Here is a 24201-nt window from a genome sequence, read left to right as displayed (position 1 = left end):
AAGCTGTATTCTTACCAAAAGGAGGCAAGGCCGCTCATGTGAAACCGAAGGATTTCAGGCCTATAAGCCTCACTTCATTCTTCCCTAAAACTATAGAAAGGCTCATCGAGGAATATATTCGACGGAATATAAAAAATTACAACATCTCCCCGAACCAGCATGCATATTCCAAAGGAAAATCCGTGGATACCGCACTCCATGAAATCTTATCGACGATTGAAAAAGGATTGGATCGGATTTTTTCTCGATATCGAGGGTGCTTTCAACAATGTCTACCCGAAGTCTGTTGCTAACTCTCTTCTCATGGCGGGGGTGCAGCGGGGTCTGGTAGATTTTTTTTTGGGCTTCTTCTTGAAAAGAGAACTATTCTATCAGAACTGGGGGATGGTTCCATCACAAAGTATGTGACCAGAGGCACCCCCCAAGGGGGCGTTCTCTCCCCTCTGCTCTGGAATCTAACAGTGGACACCCTACTTCTAAGCCTAAAGGGTACCGGTTGTCAAGTCATAGCGTACGCTGATGACATAGCAATCGTGGCAACGGGCAAACATCTTCAGGTCCTAAGTGAGTTATTGCAAAACTCACTCGGTCTGGTAAACATCTGGTCCAAGGAATGTGGACTTAGCGTCAATCCTACCAAAAGAGAAATGGTACTTTTCACAAGGAAGTATAAAACTCCCTTATTTAAACCTCCCACCCTAAACGGAGTGGCACTTACTCTCTCAACCGAGGTCAAATACCTTGGAATTATTCTAGACAAAAAACTTGACTGGAAGCGAAATATTGAAGACCGCTCCAGAAAGGCCAATACCGCCCTTTATGCCAGTGAGACGGCTATAGGCAAAAAATGGGGGAATAAAACCACACATAGTACACTGGATATACACAGCTGTGATAAGACCCATCCTTTTCTACGGGGTCACCGTATGGTGGCCTGCGCTAAACAACACTTTGTCCAGAGCCAAGGTGGAACGGGTGCAGAGGACGGCTGCCATGCTAGTCACGGGAGCACTTCCCACAACACCTACCATAATGTTAAATCTTCCACCTGTGGATCTCTACGGAAAATTTCGGGCCGGCTGCAGTGCGGCCAGGTTAAATACAATCCACCCGTGGAGGGACCTCAGATCCGGACACGCAAAAGTACTTAAAACTCTACCGGATGATCTACGGCAGATAGATTATACCACTCCTCTACTCTGCTTAGACAACAAATTCTCCACAAGGATGCCAGAGAGGAACGAATGGAAAGGGGCCACAGACCTGAACCCAGGGTCTACGGCCATATATACAGATGGTTCTAAGCTTAACAAAAGAGTGGGTAGCGGGATCTACTCTGACGAACTCGCGCTAAACTTCAGTTTTCGCTTACCGGACCATTGTAGTGTTTTTCAAGCAGAATTAAACGCCATAATGGAGGCGGCACGGTGGGTTATAACCTCCGCTCCTCCAGGACGGCCTATTGCTATCTATTCTGACAGCCAGGCTGCTATCAAATCTCTCAATTCTAACGGAACAACGTCCAAAGTAGCCATAGAATGCAGGAAGATTCTCAACCTGCTGGCATCAAAATGCTCCTTGACTATTGTATGGGTCCCTGGACATAGGGACATTCCTGGCAACTGCCTAGCCGACGAGCTGGCAAGGAGAGGGATGGAAATATCTGAAGTCAATTCTGCTCAGAAACACAGACTAAAGGCGGAACTCGGCGAGGAGGTAAATTTCAGGTGGGCTGTGGAAACCACCTGCCATACTACCAGGCAAATTTGGCTAAAAATTGATGTAAAGCGATCCATAGCTCTTACCCGGCTGGACCGCTCCTCTCTCGGATTAGTAGTCGGGGTAATCACTGGACACTGCCTGATGAGCACATGCGGAAAAAGGCTAGGATACCCCACCAACGATTTTTGTCGCAGTTGCAGAGACGAGGAAGAGGTGGAGACCGTTGAACACTATCTCTGCCATTGTCCCGCCTTGGCCCACACGCGCAACCGATTCTTCAACAAGTACTTTCTAGATTGTTTAGCCGATTTGAACTCGGCGAACGTCCTCGACTTGTTGTGCTATAAAAAACGCACTCGGTGGTTCAATTACTAAGAAAGGGAAAGAAACAAATGGCTTCGGCCAATGGTATCACAACGGGCTTTTCCAGCCCACGTGTGCTCCGCGCTGCGCGTTTTTGAACCGAATTATAATATAGGGCGTTTTCAACCAAATTCTGAGATAGGGGGCTTTCCAATAAAATTCTGAAATAGGGCGTTCTTCAATCAAATTCTAAAGTAGGGTGTTCTTGAAAAGTTTTCTGAGATAGGACGTTTTCGAACTGACTGCCGGGATAGGTCGATCTTCCACTCAGCCATCGATATGTACTTGCACAGTTCTTGTGTGGATTAGTAGTGCCATCTACTGAGACAGCCCGGTTGATTGGATTTTTGTCATCCCACTTTTGAGCGGCCATTCGTTTGCTCGGTTTGGCCCTTCTGTATTGTTTTTGCGCACTGCAAGTGCATTTACTTGGAACATTAGTTAGGCGGTCATATATTCGCACAATAAGTTTTGGTTCGCACATTTTATATTTGGTCTTGTAAATTGTAAATATTGTAAGGTATTATGTAACTCAGAAGTTATCCTATTTGTCTTATAAGCTAAAATTTTACAACAGTCTTCAATATTTTTTGCCGTTTTTTGAATAAAATGTTTTTCTTCAAGCAGCAACAACTTTCTGGCTACTGTTGTCAAACTTAAACTTATAAGAAAAATCTGCTAAATATTTTTCTTTCAACACAAGATTTGGTAACTATAACTTAATCATGTAACGACAACCAGATCATGTTTTGAGAGAAACATACTTACGTAACTGAACTCTTTTCTCAGTGTAAATTACTAAAACAACATGCATGCAATTTGAAGAGCGCACAACTCGTTGTTTATATTAGGTGTGTATAGTAACAAATAGTCAGTACTGGAACCTGAAAATTTTTACTGGGAAAGTGTATAATAACCCAAAATATTTCCAATAGAGCACTGAATCGAGAGCGTAATAACACGGGAGAAGTGCAAATTCTTGCTAGTGAAATTTTTACTAGCAGAAATTAGCGCGCGGAAGAAGAAGAATAAATGTCAAAAGCCGCCATTTGTTGAAATGGTTAAGCATAAACAAAAGTAAAATGAGTGGAAATCAAAATATTAATGATGTACCGGTCTGTGAAAGTGCTTGCATGTAAAGCAAAGAGTTTAAGACTGAACAGAATGTCAAAACGGTGAAACAACTACTCACATGCAAGTTTTTACTAGTTTTGTGTTCAATAAATTCTTCTGCTAGTTTTCTCTTTTTCTCAATTTCTATTTTGCTTTTACGCTCTCAATTTCTTTATTAAAAAAATCAAGAATAAATTATTGCATTTTGAGATTGCAATTAAAATGTTTGATTGAATCAGTGATTTGATTTCAATCACAATCATTGCAATCAAATATGCTTACAATTAAATTGATTGTAGTTTTTACAATCAGAAAAATGCATCCTATTACTAACACAATCATTGATTGCTAAAAAAATTTATTGCAAATTTTTACAGTTCTGTTGACCAAGATTATACAATAAAATGCTTTTGAGCTGTAGAGTTTTCAAAAAAAAATCAAAGTTTACGTGTATTTTATATCGGAAATCTTTGCACGCCTTGGGCGAGTACTTAATGTTAATATTAAGGGTTAACATTTTCAGGAAGTTTTTATTATGTGTTTTCCACAAAATTTCGAGGTAGGAGTAAAAAAAAAACAATAGTCACCAAAAAAGCACCCTAATGTACATAGATTTGCAATATACATAGGATTTATATACATTAGGGCGGGCCAATTTTTTTTTGACTATGCGCGTATAGCATAAGAGGATTCTACTTGCAATTCGAAGCAACTTTGCCGAAGAAACTATCGGTCTAAAATCAATTAAGGAGTTTGCCATATTGCGAAAATAGGCTTAGAAGAAAATGTGGAAATTTGTACTGTTGTGCCCTGTGGTGGAAGTTTTAAGAAAAGGAGAAGTGCAGAAATGGATTCCTAATACCAAAAAACCCCTACAGCATGCTTTTGTACAAAATTTAAGCAATTCTTTACGATACTTCAGCAAAGTTCTAAGAAACCTATTTTCACAATTTGGCAAATTCCAAATTGATTTTAGAGCCATGGTTTCTCCGGCAAAGTTGCTTAGAATTACACGTATGTTTGTGCAATACGCGCATAGTCGAAAAAATCTCCGATACAAATTTACCCGCCATTATATACCTAAATATGTACATATTTTACACAAAAACTGTTTGTCAAACAGCCTTTTCATTCGTTTTCGCGTTTAAATTGATCAGATGGTTGACATTTCATTGGCTAATCTTAGTTTAAACCAGCCATCTCGGGCGTTTAAACTATGTTTAAACACCGCCGTGCACAGAAAAACTGGCCCTAAGTCGCACAATTAGTTTTTATACCTTTCATGAGCATGAAATGGTATTATAACTTTGGTCCGATGTTTGTAAGTACCAGAACAAAAAGAGATAGACCCATGAAAATGTATACTTATATGATCAGAACGTCGAGCTGAGTTGATTTAGCCATGTCCGCCTGTCCGTCTGTCTGTCTGTTTGTATGCAATCTAGTCTCTCAGTTTTCGAGATATCCGGATCAAATTTGGTAGGTGGCTGTATTTTTATAATGTATTACTCATTTGTCGGAACCGGAAGAATCGGACCACTATAACATATAGCTCCCATGCAACTGATTGTTCAGATATGAGATTTTTCATTATAACTTCTCCATTTATGCAGCTACGAACATGAAATTTTGCAATACTCGCACCCATTATCAACAGAATACTTACAGTGAAAATTACAAAGATCGGGTCACTATAACCTGCAGCCCCCATACAACTGATTGTTCAGATATGAGGTCTTTTATCATAACTCCTCCATTTATGCAGCTAGGAACATGAAATTTCGCACCATTTTCACTCATTATTAACAGAATACTTACAGTGAAAATAACAAGGATCGGATGACTACAACATATATCTTCCATACATCTGATTGTTCAGATATGGGATTTTACTGTAAAACTCCTTTATTTGAACAGCTAAAACCGATAAATTTCGTAAGATATTTTATAAATAATAATACAAAGTCTACTGAGAAAATCGTCAAAATCTATGCTGTATAAGCTTTATCTCCTATAGCACTGATTGTTAAGATACCAGTTTTTGCCATATATCTCCTTTATGTACGAAACTAAACCCAATAAATTGTGTTACCGGTTTACATACCGATCACATAGCGGTGAAAATCACTTAGATTGGTGTCATATAAAGTATATCTTCCATACCTCTGATTGTTTAGATGCGATTTTTTATATAAGTATGTAACTCCTCTATCGATGTATGCAGATGTATTCAAAAGCAGTAATCTGTCAAAGTAAAATTTGCAGATGTTCATGAAAGGTATGACGCCTTCGGCATAGCCGAAGACAGCGCTGCTCTTACTTGTTTTGTTAAGTAAATTAGATTCGACTACACATTCGACTACTATTTCTGTTTTTCGTTTCTATGTCAGTAACCATTGAACTATTTACTGCCTTTTTGTTAACGACTACCTCCCAAACGTTTGCCAATCGAAAATTTTACTATTTGCATTATCAAAGAATACAATCACTCAAAATACTTTTCAGAATCTATAAACTGAATCCACTTGAAAAAAACAAGCAATGATTGGAAATTTTTTCAATGTTTTCAAAATACACAACTTCTCGAGTTCCCCACACGTTTTCCTAACTTATATCACTTTATTTCTCCCAATTACTTTCTGTATAACTCATAAACTTGCTATTACAATTCATTTAAAGTGAATGAAATTCCGCTGATAGGGTTCATATGAACGGCATTAATTTACCACAGAGAGCAGCTTTTTCTTATTTATCAACTAGCAAATGCCCGCTTGCTTCGCGGCGCCTAATAAGATCTTTTGCTTTGGCCAATTCAAAAATAGCGTTTAAAAGCAAACGCAGTCTGTAAAGTAAACATTTTTTAAAAAGCAGAATCACACATATGCCAAGAATAGTAGCGCTTTGATTCCATATGGAATACTAATCCCTTTCGATGTAATACGTTTTACCTACGGTCTTATTTCTACCTGTGAGATCTCTGTCAAGCGTGCATAATATTCTTCTATGATCCTGCAACTTCACGCCAAGAATCCTCACTGCCCCACAGGATGAAAAGTTTTCGCGTACATTGGCTAAATTAGTCGTGTGATCTCATTAATATCGTTCAAATGAAGCCATTTATATACCTATCGTGTTCCTTCTTGGACAGATGTGGTTGTTGTTGTTGTTGTAGCGGTTGATATCTCAGTCGTTGTCGTCAAGTTCCACTAACGGCAGCCCTAAGAAGCGTGCAGCCTCTACAGGGTCAGTCCACAGGGACAAAGCCGTTAGGGTTGTCGGGTTTTCCGGGCATGCGAAGAGATGTTTCGAGTCGTGAGGGGTCTCTCGGCATGCCAGACACTCATTTGACACATCCGCATTTAGTCTGCTCAGGTATGAGTTTAACCTGCTGCAGTAGCCAAAGCGAAGTTGCGCTATTGTGGTTCTTGTCTCCCGAGGCAGATGAAGCTCCGTCACGTCAACGTCCGGTGATTGTGTGCCTAGAACAGCATTCACAGGTTTAGAGTCTACATAACTCGAGACTGAGTCCCTCTGAATGCCGTTCAGGGCGTTTTGGATATTTTTCTATTGTGAGAGAACATATGACATTTCGCAGGAATTTGCTGTTGGACATATTTTACTGCAGAAAATTTAGCCAAAGGGATCTTTTGAATTTTCTTTAATATCTATCTTACGTACATTAGAATAATAACACTGTGAGGCAAATGGTAGGGGTCAGTGATCGGGAAACTTGTTTTTGACCGATGTAACATTTCCCGTTGGTTTCATCCCATCCCGATTTTGACTGTCGCATAGTGTAATAAAATTAATGTTTTTCATACCTAATAACAATTTTATTTAAAAATTAAATTGTTTGTTTTTGTTGTTTTTTTTTGTGGCTCTTTGTAGCATTTAGAATTTACATGTGGCTCTTATCGGCCTCGGCCTTGCCTACCCCTGGTATATATAAAAGAGTTTGTAAAAGGGGGCGTGGCACATCCCATAGGAGTGGAATTTTTTATCATCTATAACTTCGGAACTATAAGCCCACCTAACTTGAAATTTGGTATGCAGACATATCAATGGTAGGTGCTTATATGAGGGAATATATAAACGAATTTGTAAACGGAATGTATCGTAATAGACTAATTTTAATTTGGAAATTTGATGGTAACGATCCGAATCCACCTAATATTAATAATGGAACAAGATTTGTAGTACAAGTGATGATCAATATATATTAGTTAAAGCACGATAAAGCTAAAAGTGTGGCTCATAAGGATGCCTTAATGTAAACAAAGAAAATAGTTTGTCTCCTTTAAATTATGCTAAACTGAATATTTGTATTACTGTTTTATATTTTGATTTGTTTACCCCGAACGACGTCGGGTGCTCTGCTAGTATGTACCAGGGTTGTTGCGAATATTCGCATTCGCATTCGCATTCGCATTCGAAACCGTGGAGGTCCACATTAATTTCAACATTCGCGTATCGCAATAATCAATGCGGAGCTTTTGCGAATGCGAATGTTGTGCAAGTGCACCGATAAAACGTATATATGGCAAACAAAATGACAAATTGTAGCCAATATTTTTGCCTTCGTCGTGGGAGTATTTTTGTAACAAAACTGGTCAAATGTCGTATTTATCAACTTTGATAAAAATGTCTTTAAACATATTATTTCTTAAGCTATATAACTGAGCTATCAATGGGCAGCCATACAAGTTCCAATTTATACTTGACCTTTGACGTACGTCGAAGAGAACATAGTATTTTTATAATTATAAGGTTTTATTTAACGTGGTCATCCCGCGCAAATCGTGGAAATTTCCAATCGATTTTAAACTAACTTTCCGACAAGTTAGAGACTTGAAATTTTCAGCATAGTTCCAATCACGATGACAATGCAATTTAAAATATAAATGAATTCCCTATATGGTCCAGGGGTCTTGATTCAAAGTCGGTCAAAAATTAGTAAAATTTATGGCTAACAGAGCGTAATTTGCCAATGAACGCAAAACCAGAGCAAAGCTATTTATGGCAAATTCTAGATATCAACCTAGTCTAGATATGAACCTCGTTGTAGGCATCATATCAAGGAGATACAATTAGAATACTCGAGAAGTTTCCCCGCCAGAAAAACTTTAATATTGCGCCTAAATATATGCCATGCTACAGCGGAAGTGGACGACACGCCATTGCTTTAAATGAAATTAACTGCTGCTATATGTATGTATGTATACATATGTATGTTTATAAAAAACGTAAGCAAACAACATTTTGCTTGCATAGTCTTCTGTTCTCTTTCATTGCAAGTTGAATTATTTTAATATCTATTGCAAAATTTTGTACATAAAATAAAATAAAACTATTTAATATACAACGCTTTTATAAATGGACTAAAAATTAGAAAATAAAGTAATGTAAAAAAAATTATTTTTTAAAAAATAAGCTTTTATTTAACATGTTTAATCAAAGGAATAAAATAAAGTAGTGAAACAAAAGTTTTTTTAGCAAGAAAATTTTGTCAAAACTGCACTAAAATGAATAAAATAAAATAAGTTAAGGTCCCGTTAAAGTTACTAAAAGCCATTTAGTGAAAGGAGTTATTCAAACTCTAATGAAAATTACTAACAATCTGTACTAATTTACTTCGTTTTTAAAAAAGCTTGTCGGCGAATTCAGCGTACATGCATAATTGGTTAGGTATGTATGTATATGTATGTATGCAGATATTTAAATGCCGGTTTGCAATTCGCGCGACAAGCTTTTTTAAAAACGAAGTAAATTAGTACAAATTGTTAGTAATTTTCATTAGAGTTTGAATAACTCCTTTCACTAAATGGCTTTTAGTAACTTTAACGAGACCCTAACTTATTTTATTTTATTCATTTTAGTGCAGTTTTGACAAAATTTTCTTGCTAAAAAATCTTTTGTTACACGACTTTGTTTATTCCTTTGATTGTACATGTTAAATAAAAGCATGTTTTTAAAAAATATTTTTTTTACATAATTTTTTTAAATATTCACAATATATTGAGTTAAAATTTGTTTGTTATTATTTTATAAAAAAATGTATCATGCTTAAAACAAATGATATAAACCGTGTTTTCAAACTTTATACAAAACAAAGGAAAATTTAAAGATTTTCCATCAAAATTTTCGACCTTTTCATGAGATTTAAAAAAATATATATATAAACAAAAGTGGTAAACAATCTCACTTTGAAATGGGGGTGCTATTGATAAACCGATACTGTACATACGTAGATACATCACTGAGCACCCGAAATGTGTAGTTATGCAGAGATTTTTTTAATTTCCAATGTTTTTCATTTTAATAGCCCTGCCAGATAGAGTACTTTGCGTACGTGACGCTCGCGGATGAAACTGCTGTGACGTAAAAGAACGTAGAGCGACGCCACAATGAAGGTGTTGCGTTTGCAAACAAAAATATGCTGTTCTTTATGAACTTGTACTTGGGGTTTACACAAGTTAATTTTGCAGATGCAATAGCAATACATTAGCACTTTTTTACTTATATATTCACACTTCTCTCATTGTCTTCGTGAATGTTTTTAAATTTTCGAAGACAGTTTATTGTCTGGACCCCCTTATTTGTTCAAAGAATGTGACAAATAATACATATTCTAAATTTTCTTGTCATGTATAAACGCAAGGGAATACAACTGTCAGCAGTGACGGAGCTACTTGCGTCAAAAGTTGAGTGTTGGCCAACGTTTGTTGGTTCCGTCGACGCAAGGGTTGCCAATCTGGCGCTCTGTAAGCAAACACACGCAGTCGACTCAACTGTCAGTTTCATCCTTGATCGGAACGCACGTAACGTGCTATAAACCATTTAACCCTGGAAGGTCATCGTTATTTTTATAACGCAAAGGTCATTCTTCGTCGATTCGACGACGGCATTTCTAAACGCGTTATTAAATTAACCTGTGTATAAAAATGCACAAAAATTATTATTTTCACATTATTTTGTTTATATTTTTTTTTTAAATAAAACAATATCAAGTAGTTTTTCTTTAGAGTTTTGATTGTAATTCAAGATTTCACAGCTCTGATTCATTTGGATTTTTGTAGAAAACATTAATTAGAAAATATAAAAAATAAATAACTTATATAATTCATTTAAAGTGTTTTTTTTCTTAAAAATAATACTATGAACTAAAAAAGGAAAAAATTTTCAGATACGACAGTTCTCATTTTGTGCAAGAGGCGCAAAGCTCCATTTTATGATCTCCACAGAGACTTTTTTGGCATTTTGCACAGGATGATTTGTTAAGCGTCGCTTAGAAGGGGGCCAAATTGCGCAATTTTTTTTTTTCTTCGTCGGTATAACTTTTGGTTGCATTCATCGTGTGTTATAACTGCACAAGTAAAATATATAAACAAATAAAAAAAAACTTAAGAAAATTACTTTGAAAACATGAACGTAAAACATACACAAAGTTCATCCTTCGTCGTTTCGACTACGCACATTTAAAAAATAAGTACTTACACGAAGCGCATGAATCTAAGTAACCGCACACATCAACAGCACAAAACCGTCTAGCGCTGTACGAAAAATTAGCACTATACAAACAAAGGAAAACAGCGATAACGGTAAAATAAAAACTCGCGTCGTCGAAACGACGAACCATGACCAGGGTTAAATTCAAATTTCTAACTGCGCTGCAAACTTGATAGAATTCTAAAACCGTCTTCAAATTTCAAACTTTTTAATCAGAGCTTTTTATAAATATTTCGAATATTCATTTTTGTAGCCCATCAAATTTTAGTATAGAGTGAAAATCTCTCAAGTGGGCCACCAAAAATTGGATGGTCAAGATTTTTTCGAACAAATCACTTTATTCGGTTTACAACCGTAAAAAATATAATTTGAATAATTTTGCAAAATTCGAATTTTTACAAGAGTTATTGTTATTAACTTTTTTCTTGATGAACTCAGTAATTATTTATTATCCACTAATTCATATTTAGCATGTATCCTGATTTTTTCCACGATAATAGTTAATTAGACACGCTTTAGCCTGATTGTCTAAATTTTTCAAATAATCATTATTTTGTATAAAATTTTATATTAAAAAAAAAAATTTTTTAAACAAATGGAAATATTTATTACTTCTCGATCAGATTATTTAATCGTTTACATTGAATATCAATCCTTATTCTATAATACATTATTTAAACGAAAAAAAAAACGGAAACTTGCACGGAGTCGCTAGTTAATAATTTTTTTCGCTCCTGCCACGGGTGCTTCTGCCTGCCTTCATTCCAGGTCCCGCGCGCAATCGCAGCGAGGTAAACATAAGCATCGATTATTTAGTACAAAATTATTTAAAGTTGTATACATAAATATGTACATACACAACATGCATATTTATATATGTACGTGTGTATGTATTTATGCATGTATTTTGTCTTTACAGAGAAAAAAAATAAAGAAATATAAATAAAAATAAAGTAATGTAAAAAATATATTTTTTTAAAAATAAGCTTTTATTTAACATGTTTAATCAAAGGAATAAAATAAAGTAGTGAAACAAAAGATTTTTTAGCAAGAAAATTTTGTCAAAACTGCACTAAAATGAATAAAATAAAATAAGTTAAGGTCTCGTTAAAGTTACTAAAAGCCATTTAGTGAAAGGAGTTATTCAAACTCTAATGCAAATTACTAACAATTTGTACTAATTTACTTCGTTTTTAAAAAAGCTTGTCGCGCGAATTGCAAACCGGCATTTAAATATCTGAATACATACATATAAATACATACATACCTAACCAATTATGCATGTACGCTGAATTCGCCGACAAGCTTTTTTAAAAATTTTCCCATATCTACATATACATATACATGCATACATATGTAAGTTGCTGTCCTCTCTGTTGGAGGGACACTAAATAAAACGAAATACGTTGAGGCTAGGGCTATGCCCGCTTTATTGGAGGCTTGATTAAGACTTAAAAACTAAAATTACATTTGTTCAGTTTTTATAACAAAATTTTGATTACTATTGCAAAACGTGAGTTATGTTTTGAAATATGTACCAGACGCTCGACCGGAAAAGGGTAAATATGTAATTGCGAATATTAATAAGAACTATTATTGAATTTAAAGTATTACTGTTGACACAGCTATTTTTGTGAACACAATGTAATTTGCAAATATTAATAAAAGAAGAACAGTTTCCTGTTTATTAACTTATTGCATTTCACTTTAACTTGACACAGCTTATTATTGGCTTTTGGGTCAATAAATGGGTTTGAAACCTACTTTTTGAAGTGAAACTTCTTACTGTCGTCCCTAATTTGGCGCGCCAAGCGTTGGGTTTTCTAGCGCCAACGAGTGTCAGCGCGCGCTATACCCAAATAAGCGCGTCAAACATTTGACGTTTTCTTTTTATCTCGAAGTGCGTTGCTTGGCGTTTCAATTTATTCGGTTCTGTGCACAGAAAAGGTGAAGCTGTGAAATTGGTAACATACATATATTACAATAAATATATGTGCACATTTTAATATAAAGTTAAAAACAATTGCAATTTTGTTAAGATCAATAGATCCTGTAAATTCCACCGCAGGAGCAGCACATCAAAGTTCAAGCATTGCTGGACCAGAAAACCTAACCTAAAAAATGGACTCCATCGACGTACTGGAGGATTTGCTATTTTTGGAAATGATTTCACAGAATACCAGGCAAGGGAACCGAGAAATCTTTAAAACGCGAAAAACGTCTGGGTTTTACACATCAGGTGTGAAAATTTTAATAGACAAAAAACCAGACCTTTTCTTCAAGACAACGCGTATGACTTGTGCACAGTTTGATGCTCTTTTAAATTTGATTGAACCATGGCTTCGCAAATATTCGAAAAGGCAACCCATTGAGCCTGAACATAGGCTGTTTATTACTTTGGAGTAAGTATTTTGTAATATTTTTGCTGGATTCATTTACGACATTCATTTGCCATAGGTACTTAGCACACGGATGCTCGCTGCATATTATTTCGATGAAGTTTAGGATTGGACTGGAGACAGCAAGGCGTATAATTTTGGAAACCTGTGACGTAGTATGGGACGTATATATATTATATTGGTTATCCCTCTTGTCAAACAAGCACGGGTGCGCTTGAACCATTTCAATTAGTTTTTCTGTCAAATTCTAAAATTGCTACAAGTATTAATGTAAAAAGGAAATATTAATTAAAATTCTTACATCCATCTTCTTGATTGACCGCGTAAAATATGAAATATTTTAAATAAATTGTCAAATTCTCCTTGTCTTTGCTTTTCCTCCTTCTTACTTTTGTCCTCTTTCTTTCTCACTTCTGCTTTCAGCACCCAACTTCATGTCTTAACGCGCTGTCAAAATTGAAAATTCCTTTTGCTCGGCGTTAGCGCCGCGTTATTGTGGGATGCTTCATACAAATTGTACGGGCATGAGGATTTTTGACAGTTGTTTGGCGCTTGACGCGCCAATTTAGGGATGGCAGTTAGGCGGCGGTATGGCAAAAATGGAGTGCAATTTTTAAAACTGAAAACGTTACATGAGTGAGAAGGATGATATAGGTAGTATAGGGAAGGGGAAAAAAGAAATAAAGCGACGAATGACGGGTACGAGTACGTACATATGTATATATGTATATTTGAATGCACGTATGTATGAATGCACGTATGTATGAACGAACTCATTGCGCATTTCAGCTCTGCCGCTACCAAGCAATATATGTATAAATGATGCAGGCGTGCTTCGCGTAACTACATCCATTCGTACATACCCTGTAGGGAAACCACAAACTAGTGAATCAAATTTCTAGTTCCGCACTAGGTCTTTATCGCCAAAAAGGAACTAGTCCGATAGGAACTAGATCCCTACCAGCCCAAAATCGGCGAAAAGTGGTACTTTTAAAAAACTAATTTCTTTCAGTTTTTTTCACTAGAAATCTATATCTAAAGTGACGAATTTAGAAATAGTTCGGAACTATAGAAAAAGGGATGCAGAACGAATTAGATCTTATTTGTCGAATTTAGAACCAGTTCGGAACTATCGAATAAGGGATGCAGCGGGGGGCTTGTTTACTTTACATAGATATGTATTCGGCGGCTTTTTCGTTCAAATACGCTTCTAAACTAAAATTTGCGTTAACATTTTAACATCCTGGGACAGTCTGGAATCTAACAAATGACAGCGAGCACCTCTGCAAACTCAGCTACAGCTAAAGGTATGTAAACGTACATTTCTCACAATCATTCAAACAAATTTAATTTCAAATTGAAAACACATTTCTTCCAAAATAACTTAAAATCGCACACACGGAAGAACCAAAAAGATTGAAAAATCATTATACTTTTTTCCTTCGTCTGTCGATTTTAGAACTGGTTCGGAACTATAGAATTTAGGACTAGTTCGGAACTATCGAAAAAGGGATGCAGCGGGGGGCGATTGACACTTCCTAGGACATCGCCATGTTAAATTCGCCAGTTGCTTGCATGCAAAAGAGATTTATCGCGAACCAGTACTGGGTCTAAATGTACTAGAAGCGCACCAGTTCAGAACTAGAGATTTTCCCCACAGGGTATGTACATATGTTTGTATGTATGGATATATTTATGATGAAGCAAACGGGCTTCGTTGATGTACTGATGGGCATATGTATGTATTTATGGACAGCAATGTTTTCACGTATGTGCATATGTTTGAATGGTTGTATATATATTTGTACGTATGTACATATGTTTGTGTATGTACATATGTTTGTGTACATGTATATATGCACATATGTAGTACAAACGAAAACAAATCTAATAAGCTGCTCGTTGATATGTACTACGTTTATACGTAAGCTATTTGCAAATAAAAATAATTTCCAAATACCTAACTCACTGTTTATTCGATGGTGAAAAATTTTGTTTTAATATTGCCTGATTATATAAAGGCAATAACATGACCATCGAAAAGGAAAATAAAGTTAAAAATGGCAATGCCTTGATTATAAAAAGGCAATAAGATGATCATCGAAAAGGAAAATTGACCTAAGAATGGCAGCGTCTTGCGCTTATTTGCAAATAGTACCACTAATCAATACTTATTTGCGTGATTTAGTTATTTGCAAATAAAAAATTAACTCAGCGTTTATACGGCAAAGTTTACCATTTTGCAAATTGTTATTTGCCAATAATGCGTGCGTATAAACGTAGTAATAAATGCGAACTGTACTGATTGTCAAAAATTATGTGTTTGTTGTACATTTGTTCATGTTTGTTATTGTGCGTGCAATTTTCTAGAGTAGTTTTGTGCTCTCGCTCTCTTAATACAAGGATACTCTGATGAACATACATATGTGAGGATGATGCAAGGCCAACTTATATAAGGTAGTGTTACAGGAGCAGTTGAAATTTTCGCCCGATGTTTCTTAAAGAAATTCATAAACGTAGTGATCGTTGGTTCAACTTGGTGTTGTTTTGCTCTAGATTGCACCGTTTGTGGGCCTGTTGAATCAATTTATGGCTTGGTTGTATGACAGATCAAAAAATGTGGATTTTCTGGCAAGTTGTACAACTTATCGCTACATTAATGGCCATGTTGTACAAACTCATTTAATTTGCGTTTATTTTGTACACTAAATAACCGAAAATGGATAACTCAGCTGAAATAGGTACGTGCTTTTGTTGATTTTTATAAATGTACGCCGAAACTATGAAATTGTAAAAATGAGATTTTACAATGATATTTGCAATGTTTGTGGGCAAAACGTTCAACTTGATTGCGGATTGATTGGAACCAACGTTTTCGGCTTGCATTATGTCAAAAGTATGTGTTTGTTGTAATTCATTCTGTCATTTACTACCATTATGCGCAGGCCAATTCATGAAATCATTTCATGCGTTTGAGTAGAAACTGAATGAATTATAATTAAGGCGAAATAGAGTTTATGCACTTAGTTTTTACTCAGATCGATGAAATGATTTCGTGAATTGGACTACGCATACATGTGATACTTATGATTTTAATTTATAAGTTAATTTTATGTTTTTAATCTCTTGCTACCACAAGAATATATGAATTCGTGATAAAAAATTCGCCTCGGAAGATAGAAAGCGGGTAAGAATAAATGCCGAACAAAGGAATTTGTGTTCTTTCAACTTAAATAAATGCATTTTGCAAACAAAAGTGCGTATGTTCCTTAGTGCCTTGGTAATAGCGAATTCGTAGGGATCTATTGATTGCATTATAAACATTTTTATTTACATATTTGTTAAACATACAATTACATCCATTACAACCCAGTCCTATGGATGCTAGAAGCGCGAATTCATATAAGGTGGTGTTACCGGAAAATGAATAAATAAATTATATGTATGTATATCAGAAAATTAATAACATGAAATAATTGTTTGATTTCTAACCAAACCTATGTATGTAACTCAATCGCCTAATGGTTTGCCGAACCGTAAACATATGTTTACACATCCAATTTCGTGAGTAGGTACCTGGGACTCACACCTTTTTTAAGAAGTTTCACTTCTATCATATGTACGGTGTTACACACGCATTTTTTTATTTAAAGTGGCGTTTTTATTTTTTCTCTCTGACCGCAGGATTTATTTTGAAGGACTTTGTAATTTCAAAAATATTATTAATTACAAAAATTGTTAAAAAAATTCAATGCAATGTAGAATAAAAATATGGGTAACAAATGCAATAGGAAATTTCTTTAGAATTTAAAAATTTAAATTTTAGGATTCACAAAGACGAATAGGTAATTTTTAAGCTGACAAAGTTAGAAGAACGAAATTCGAGGATGTTATCAAGTTTATATAAGCCCTTAACATATAATTTTTTCAAAACCAAATATTGCGAAATTTCAAGGATAAAATTTTAAAATTACATTTTCAATATTTACCAGCTCTTCTGCACCAGAAACTTGAATCTGTTTAAATTCTAAGGCTTTCCTCATTAATTTTATAACCATACTTCTTCTCTAAGCACATTTCTCTGAATTTTTTAAATCATTTATGAATTACTGACGTCAGAGTGAAAAACTAAAAACGAAACAGCGCTGTCCTCGGCTATGCCGAAGGCTTCATACCTTTCATGAATTACTGAAAATTTTACTTTAACAGATTACTGCATTTAAAAAAATGTATATATTCCCAGCATACATAGATAGAGGAGATACATATATAAAAAAATGACATCTAAACAATCAGAGGTGTGGAAGATATACCTTATATACCACCAATCTAAGTGATTTTCGCTGCTGTGTGATCGGTATGTAAACCGGTAACACAATTTAATGGGTTTAGCTTCCTACATAAAGGAGATATATCGCATGGTATCTGAACAATCAGTGGTATAAGAGATAAAGCTTATGCAGCATAGATTTTGACGATTTTCTCAGTAGATTTTGTATTATTATGTATAAAATTGCTTTCGAAGTTTATCGATTTTAGCTTTCTAAGTATCTGAACAATCAGTTGTATGGAGTCTATAGGTTATAGCGACCCGATCTTCGCCATTTTCACTGTACATATTTTTATTTATTTTTGATAATGGGTGGAAATATTACGAAACTTCATGTTCCCAGCTGAATAGATGGAGGAGTTATCACAAAAAATCGCATATCCGAACAATCAGTTGTACGGGAGCTATATGTAAAAGTTACCCGATCTTTGTTATCTTCACTGAAATTATTATGTTGATAATGGGTGGAAGTATTGCAAAATTTAATGTTCCTAGCCACTTAAATGGAGGAGTTATAACGAAATATCTTATATCTGAACAATCAGTTGTATGGGAGCTATAGGTTATAGTGACCCGATCTTTGTAATTTTCACTCCAAGTTTTCTGTTGATAATGGGAGGAAGTAGTGAAAAATGTCATGTTCCTAGCAGCATAAATGGAGAAGTTATAAAGAAAAATCTCATATCGGAACAATCAGTTGTATGGGAGCTATATGTTATAGTAGTCCGATTCTTCCGGTTCCGACAAATCATTAACACATTATAAAACTACACCCACCTACCAAATTTCATCCGGATATCTCGAAAACTGAGCGACTAGATTGCATACAAACAGACGGACATGTCTAAATCAACTCAGCTCGGCGTTCTGATCATTTAAGTATACATTTTAATGGGTCTATCTCTTCTTATTCTGGTACTTACAAACATCGGACCAAAGTTATAATACCATTTCATGCTCATGAAAGGTATACAAAGAAATATAGCCAATACTGGTCAAGAAAAGGAGTTTCTATAATTGCCATTAACGCAAATTACAAATCCCGAAAATCCCGGGATTTCTTGCCAAGACTCCTGGTATTTTCGAGACCTTAAAAAGTCCGGAATCCCGGGATCCCGGCATCCCGGGATTAAAATTCCTAGTACGTACATATTTATGTAAATATACAACTTTAAAAAATATTGTACTAATAATCTATGCTTATGTTTATAAATAAATTTTATTTTTTTTTTCGTTCTCTGGTTGCACCACGCTCGCTGCGAGTCCGCGCGGCACGCGGCATGAAGGCAAAAGCACACGTGGGAGGAGCGAAAAAAATTAATAACTAGCGACTCCGTGTAAGTTTCCGTGTTTTTATTTTTTATTTTAAATAATGTATTATAGAATAAGGATTGATATTCAATGCAAACGATTAAAAAATCTGATCGAGAAGTAATAAATTTTTCCATTTGTTTATAAAAATAAAAAAAAAATTAAAAATTGTATACAAAATAATGATTATTTGAAAAGTTGAAACAATAAGGCTAAAGCGTGTCTAATTAACTATTATCAGCAGGATACATGCTAAATATGAATCAGTGGATAATAAATAATTACTGAATTCATAAAAAAGTTAATAACAATAACTCTTGTAAAAATTCGAATTTTGCAAAATTGTTAAAATTATATATTTTTTAATGGTTGTAAACCGAATAAAGTGATTTGTTCGAAAAAATCTTGACCATCAAATTTCGGGTGGCCCACTTGAGAGATTTTCACTCTATAGTTAAGTGTAACCTTGCATCTTAAACGAAAATATTTAAATAGGACAATACCTTCAAGAGCGTGCGCAAAAAGAGTTATGAAAAATCAGCGCGATAAATTATACTAAAATTTAATGGGCTATAGAACTGCATACTTATAACTCTGATTCAAAATATTGAAGTTATTTAACAGTTTCTAGATTTCTACTAAATTTCCAACACAGTTAGAAACGTGAATTTATATGTTTATGTTATAATACTTATGAGCCATCCTTAAATAAAAAATTTACGAAAAATATTTTGCATGAAAACCATTGTGAATATTCAAATTTCTACATATTCTTATTAGATGCCGGAGAGTTTATGTATTACATTTCAATACATTTAATAAAATTTAACGCGGAGTTATCACAAATAAGCACTCAATATATCACCGTTTTTCTCATTTTTTCACACGACTTAGTTTAGATTTTTAATTATAAGTATCACACACCTTACCCTTTATACGTAACAAAAATTAATTATTTTTAAGAATAACGGTTTTAGAAAATGAAGGAATAACTGACACTCTATGTTCCTAATTTTAAAGCGCAGGTTGCCTCAAAACGTAAATTACTGCAAAACAAATAGCTCATTAATCATAAAATGAAGTATTTTTTTAGTTTGAAGTATTTTTTATTTACAAAATTGTATGCGTACTTATTTAATCACAGTATTTAAAAAAAGGCTCTATACTATACTTCTTATAACCAGCTCAATACTAACCACATTTGTTCTAGCCCTGAGGACCCTTTTTGAACTATTTGGGAACTGTTGGTATATGAACTGTCTCAGAACCATCTAAGCCAGAGTCGGCTCAGAACAAGTTCAAAAGCTCTGCAGAGGGCGACAATTGTCACTTCGTAGGACATCGCCATGTTAAAACAGACAGTTGTAAGCATTGAGTTGGGATAAATGAAGAACCAGTACCGTCCCTTGTCAGGCTAGCTCAGCGCAAGTTCGGAACCAGTGTGATTTGCTGCAGGGTACGTACATAAATATATATGTATGTAGGTACTCGTATGCATGCGCGTTGAAGATGTTTCTTTTTTCCCCTTCTCTATACAATATCTTTCTTCTTACTCATGTAACATTTGCAGTTTTTAAAATTTCACTCTCCATTTTTGCGATACCGCCGCCTAAGAAGTTTCACTTCAAAAATACAATCGCCGTTTAGAGTCGACGTAAAACAGTAGGGACCCCCTTTTGTGGCACAACATCAAGGTGCACGCGACATATCGGAGGAGAAGCTCGGCCAAACACTAAGATATTGTGTAAACGTCAATCTATTACTATTTTTACACGTGAGATGTTGACTTAAAACACCGAGACCGCAGGTTCAAATCCCGCTACATGCAATCCAAACGATAGTACAATTCTGTTCTTTACAGCCCAATTTATATCGGGCAGAATTGTTATTCACATTATCTTTTTAATTTGGGTTTATGACATTCGATACGATACTAGGGTTCTGGTACTCGATTCCTAAAAATATCGTGTTAAAACTATCGAGTAAAAAAATATCGGCATAGAATGCCAAAAGTATCTATTTATATGGCGTCGTATCGTATCGAAATTCGTGTCCCTAAATATTTCAACGGCTCAACTCTATCAAATTGCTTATCCCTATATTAAGCAAGTGTCAAAATTATTAATAAAAAAAAAATCAAGCATATATACCAGAGACGTGAAACGGATGAAAAATTTGATCGGTTCGGTTCAGCGGTTCGAACCGTTTTTGCACTTTTGGATTGGTTTGTCAATGCGGTTTTTTGGTCTTTGACCCGGGGTTTCGGTTGGGTTCAACGGTTCGGAAATAAAAAAAATAACGCGCAAGTTTAAGTGTCAAAGGTCAAGTGCAACAACGCGCAAGGATAAGTGTAAAGTATCTGTCAAATGAGATGAGTTACCATTACACTTGATATTGCCACATGGTAAACAAACATGGTATGTATTATCATATTTAACACAAAGAAAAAAGTGGGTAAATTTATCTATTGAAAATTTGGTTGAAACGAACCTTTAAACCTATATGAAAAGTGGTTCGGTTTTGCGTTCGGATCAAACATTTGTGGAAAATTTCGGTTCGGTTAATGGTTCAGTTAGTTAATAGAAAAAAACGGTTTTCCAGTTCAAAACCGGTTCGGTTCAAAACCGGTTCACGTCCTTGATACATACTTTGTATGAGAAAAATGCGTGACACAATCAGGAAAAAAGCTATTAAAAAATCAACAGAGTTTTTGAGCAACTTCAGACTTTCACTGTATGGTAATAAAATTTAGTGGGCTACAAAACTGCATACCACAATTTTATTGAAATTTTTTTGATTTTTTTAATATTTCAATTCTTGAATTAGAGCTGCAAAACTATCGATAGTGACGCCATTCGATAGTTTCGATAGTTTGAAAAATACTATCGATAGTATCGTATACTATCGTGTTGCATATGTAGGGAAACTTCAACTCCGAACAAATTGTGTATAATATATACATATGTACATATGTATATATGTAAATATAATAATTGCACATAGGTAAATACTCCATCTTAAGCGTGCAATTTTTTCCGTAAATATTTTCCATAGTTCAATTTACAGCGTCACTTATTTAAGTAAAGATCACAAAATTTCAATGCACCGGCACTATCGAAACTATCGACTATCGCCCAAAAGCAATCGATGTTTTTCCAAAAATAAAACTATCGATAGTACAATCGATAGTTTTGCAGCTCTACCTTGAATTAAATGGTTTTTGTTATAGAGTTACGTATATTTTAATTGAAATTAAACACTAAAATTTAAATAGCCAAAACTTGTCAATATATTTTAAAATTTTAATTATTTTGACAAGCGCTGTATAATAAAAAAGGCACTGAATTTTTGACGAAATAAACAATGTAAACCAAACGGCAGTGTCTGACTATAATTGCAAGCTTTAAACAAATTTGGCTACGTCTCAGTCAGATTTGCTACATTTTGGGCTACAACCCTCTATTGGGAATTAGTTTCAAATGAAGTGGTTAATAAACATTTACGTACAACTGCACTTCAGGCAAGGGCCAACAATACTTTTCACTCACCATAATGTAGGATAACGGTGTTGCTGGAGGAACACTTGTGGCAACTAGTTCCATGTTGTGCAGCCATGGCAATAGACATTGTATTAACAGCGCACGCACCTCCTCCCTCGCCGTCTGGAAGCGATGTGTAATTTCTGTGCCGAGAAGAGCGAAAAAGTTGCAAAATAGTGAAGCAATTGAAATCGATGTTGGTTTGAAAAAGGAAAGTTTAAAATTTGCAGAAATTGTTGCATTAAGAGAATGAATAAGCAATGGTAATGAATGCGTTTGAAATGTAAATTCTGCAGTTAACTTACCGGAGAACATTGACATGGACAGTTCGGGGCGAAGCTGAGCCAATTGCTTGGAGAGAAAACGTTGCGAACGACAATACGCACTACTGAGCAATGTATCCAAAGTGCCAACTTTGTTGTCATCTTCTGAAAGCAATGCAAAAGGAAATTCTGGAGTTAGGTAACTTATCAAACAAATTTAACATATATATGTATATTATAATATACATATGTATACATGTAGAGAACACTTAAACCTAATTTGGCAGACATTAACACGAAGTTAAAATTATCAAAAAATAATTCCCACACGTCCTTCGTTATGAACTTCAGCGTCGCGACTGATTGCAGCAGCATTTAAATTGCTAAACTTTGCGAAAAGCTTTCATGGAAGGCAAATAAGCAATATCGTATCGCAAACTCCTATACTCCCAATTGAGTGTGAAATAACACAAATTTGCTTTATTTCATTTCTCGTTGAGCAATAAGACCAACTTTTAAACTTAACAATTGAGTAATAAAGCAAAATAGTGCACATATGTAGGTAGTCACCCACCCAGTTACATTTGACAAAAAGTAGAACATGAACAAGTACAAGTTAAATGGACGGGTTTGTAAGTATAGAATTTTGAAAGTGCCCAGCATCGCGGCGGTCCGCGTTCGAGCGCCGCCCCGCGCAACCCCGCGCAGCACCGCGTTCGACATCGCGCTCGCGTCCCCCGCCCCTCCCCTCCTTTCGCAACTATGCACTGGTGGCATTATAACCGTTTAGAAAAAAGAATAATAATAAAATAACACTAGTTCACTTCATGGGAATTATTGTGTATGGTGTTATTGCATGCATCAGAAAATAAAGTGAGAAAGCCGTTTTATTGCTTCATCTGTTTATTGCGACATCGTTCCATGCATACATTTTAAGGTTTTCCAGCAATGTTTTTAACATATTAAAAAGCACGCAGATAAAATTAATACAAAAGAGCTATGTCCTATATGACGAGCAGTTATTAAAGACGATGCTTTCCCTATATTTTGTTAGACTTGTCATAAGTAAAAATATTTTGTGAATATTACTTTCTTCATATGAATTATATCACATGTTTTGTTTAATTCAAGGCCTATCACACAGGTTTAGAGCATTTGACCAAAAACAACATTTGCCTGTACTTTGTTGTTGCTTCTGGTATCGAAACTGTCAAAAACTGTTCTGATTTTTTTTTTCTATATCAAAGCGTACCATGTAAAATACAAAAAAGTTAAAAAATTTAAATTGAAAAAATGAAAATTTTTGCAACTTTCTTTCTTAGTAAATTGGTTCGCTTTTCGAAGCATTGATCCATCCTGCGCCAGGACCAGTAATCAGCGGTTGTGCTGCTGAATTGGGCGAGGGTTCCAAAAGCTGATATTCAATCGCTGGTTTTGTATGGAAAAAGGTTTCACATGCAAATAGATTTTACCAATTTAGAATTTTTGTGAGAAGAAATTAAAAATTTTCGAGAACTAATAATTTGAAAAAAATGTAATCAGCTGCTATACTCATACTACCTGTTCAATGTGCCTTGGTTTAATTGTATTTTCGGAATAAATAAAGTTCTTTTTCCTTCTTTCAGTAAACTGTTTTTTTTTTGTTTTTTTTTTTT

At 35.0% G+C, this 24201-nt stretch overlaps 2 protein-coding genes across 2 annotated transcripts in view; both read right to left on the bottom strand.

Annotated features, from left to right (window-relative positions):
• Positions 1 to 24201, bottom strand: part of LOC118749276 (protein furry-like) — a 1083341-nt gene that overhangs the window by 370483 nt on the left and 688657 nt on the right. The window contains exons 15-16 of the mRNA XM_036484076.1: positions 22589 to 22711; positions 22293 to 22426 (exon numbers count right to left, since the gene is read on the bottom strand). Of these exons, the coding sequence (XP_036339969.1) occupies positions 22293 to 22426; positions 22589 to 22711 (257 nt within the window). The remainder of the gene's footprint in view (positions 1 to 22292; positions 22427 to 22588; positions 22712 to 24201) is intronic.
• LOC118749280 lies at positions 12666 to 13603 on the bottom strand. Its single transcript, XM_036484081.1, has 2 exons — positions 13405 to 13603; positions 12666 to 13350 (listed from the first exon to the last, which is right to left on the bottom strand). The coding sequence occupies exons 1-2, from the start codon at positions 13408 to 13410 to the stop codon at positions 13024 to 13026; spliced, it is 333 nt and encodes a 110-aa protein (XP_036339974.1). The 5' UTR covers positions 13411 to 13603; the 3' UTR covers positions 12666 to 13023.

This window comes from Rhagoletis pomonella, unplaced genomic scaffold (assembly GCF_013731165.1).
Source record: "Rhagoletis pomonella isolate Grant_MI unplaced genomic scaffold, Rhpom_1.0 Rhpom_scaffold_00014, whole genome shotgun sequence".
NCBI classification, from domain to species: domain Eukaryota; kingdom Metazoa; phylum Arthropoda; class Insecta; order Diptera; family Tephritidae; genus Rhagoletis; species Rhagoletis pomonella.
This window is presented reverse-complemented; position numbering and strand designations above follow the sequence as displayed.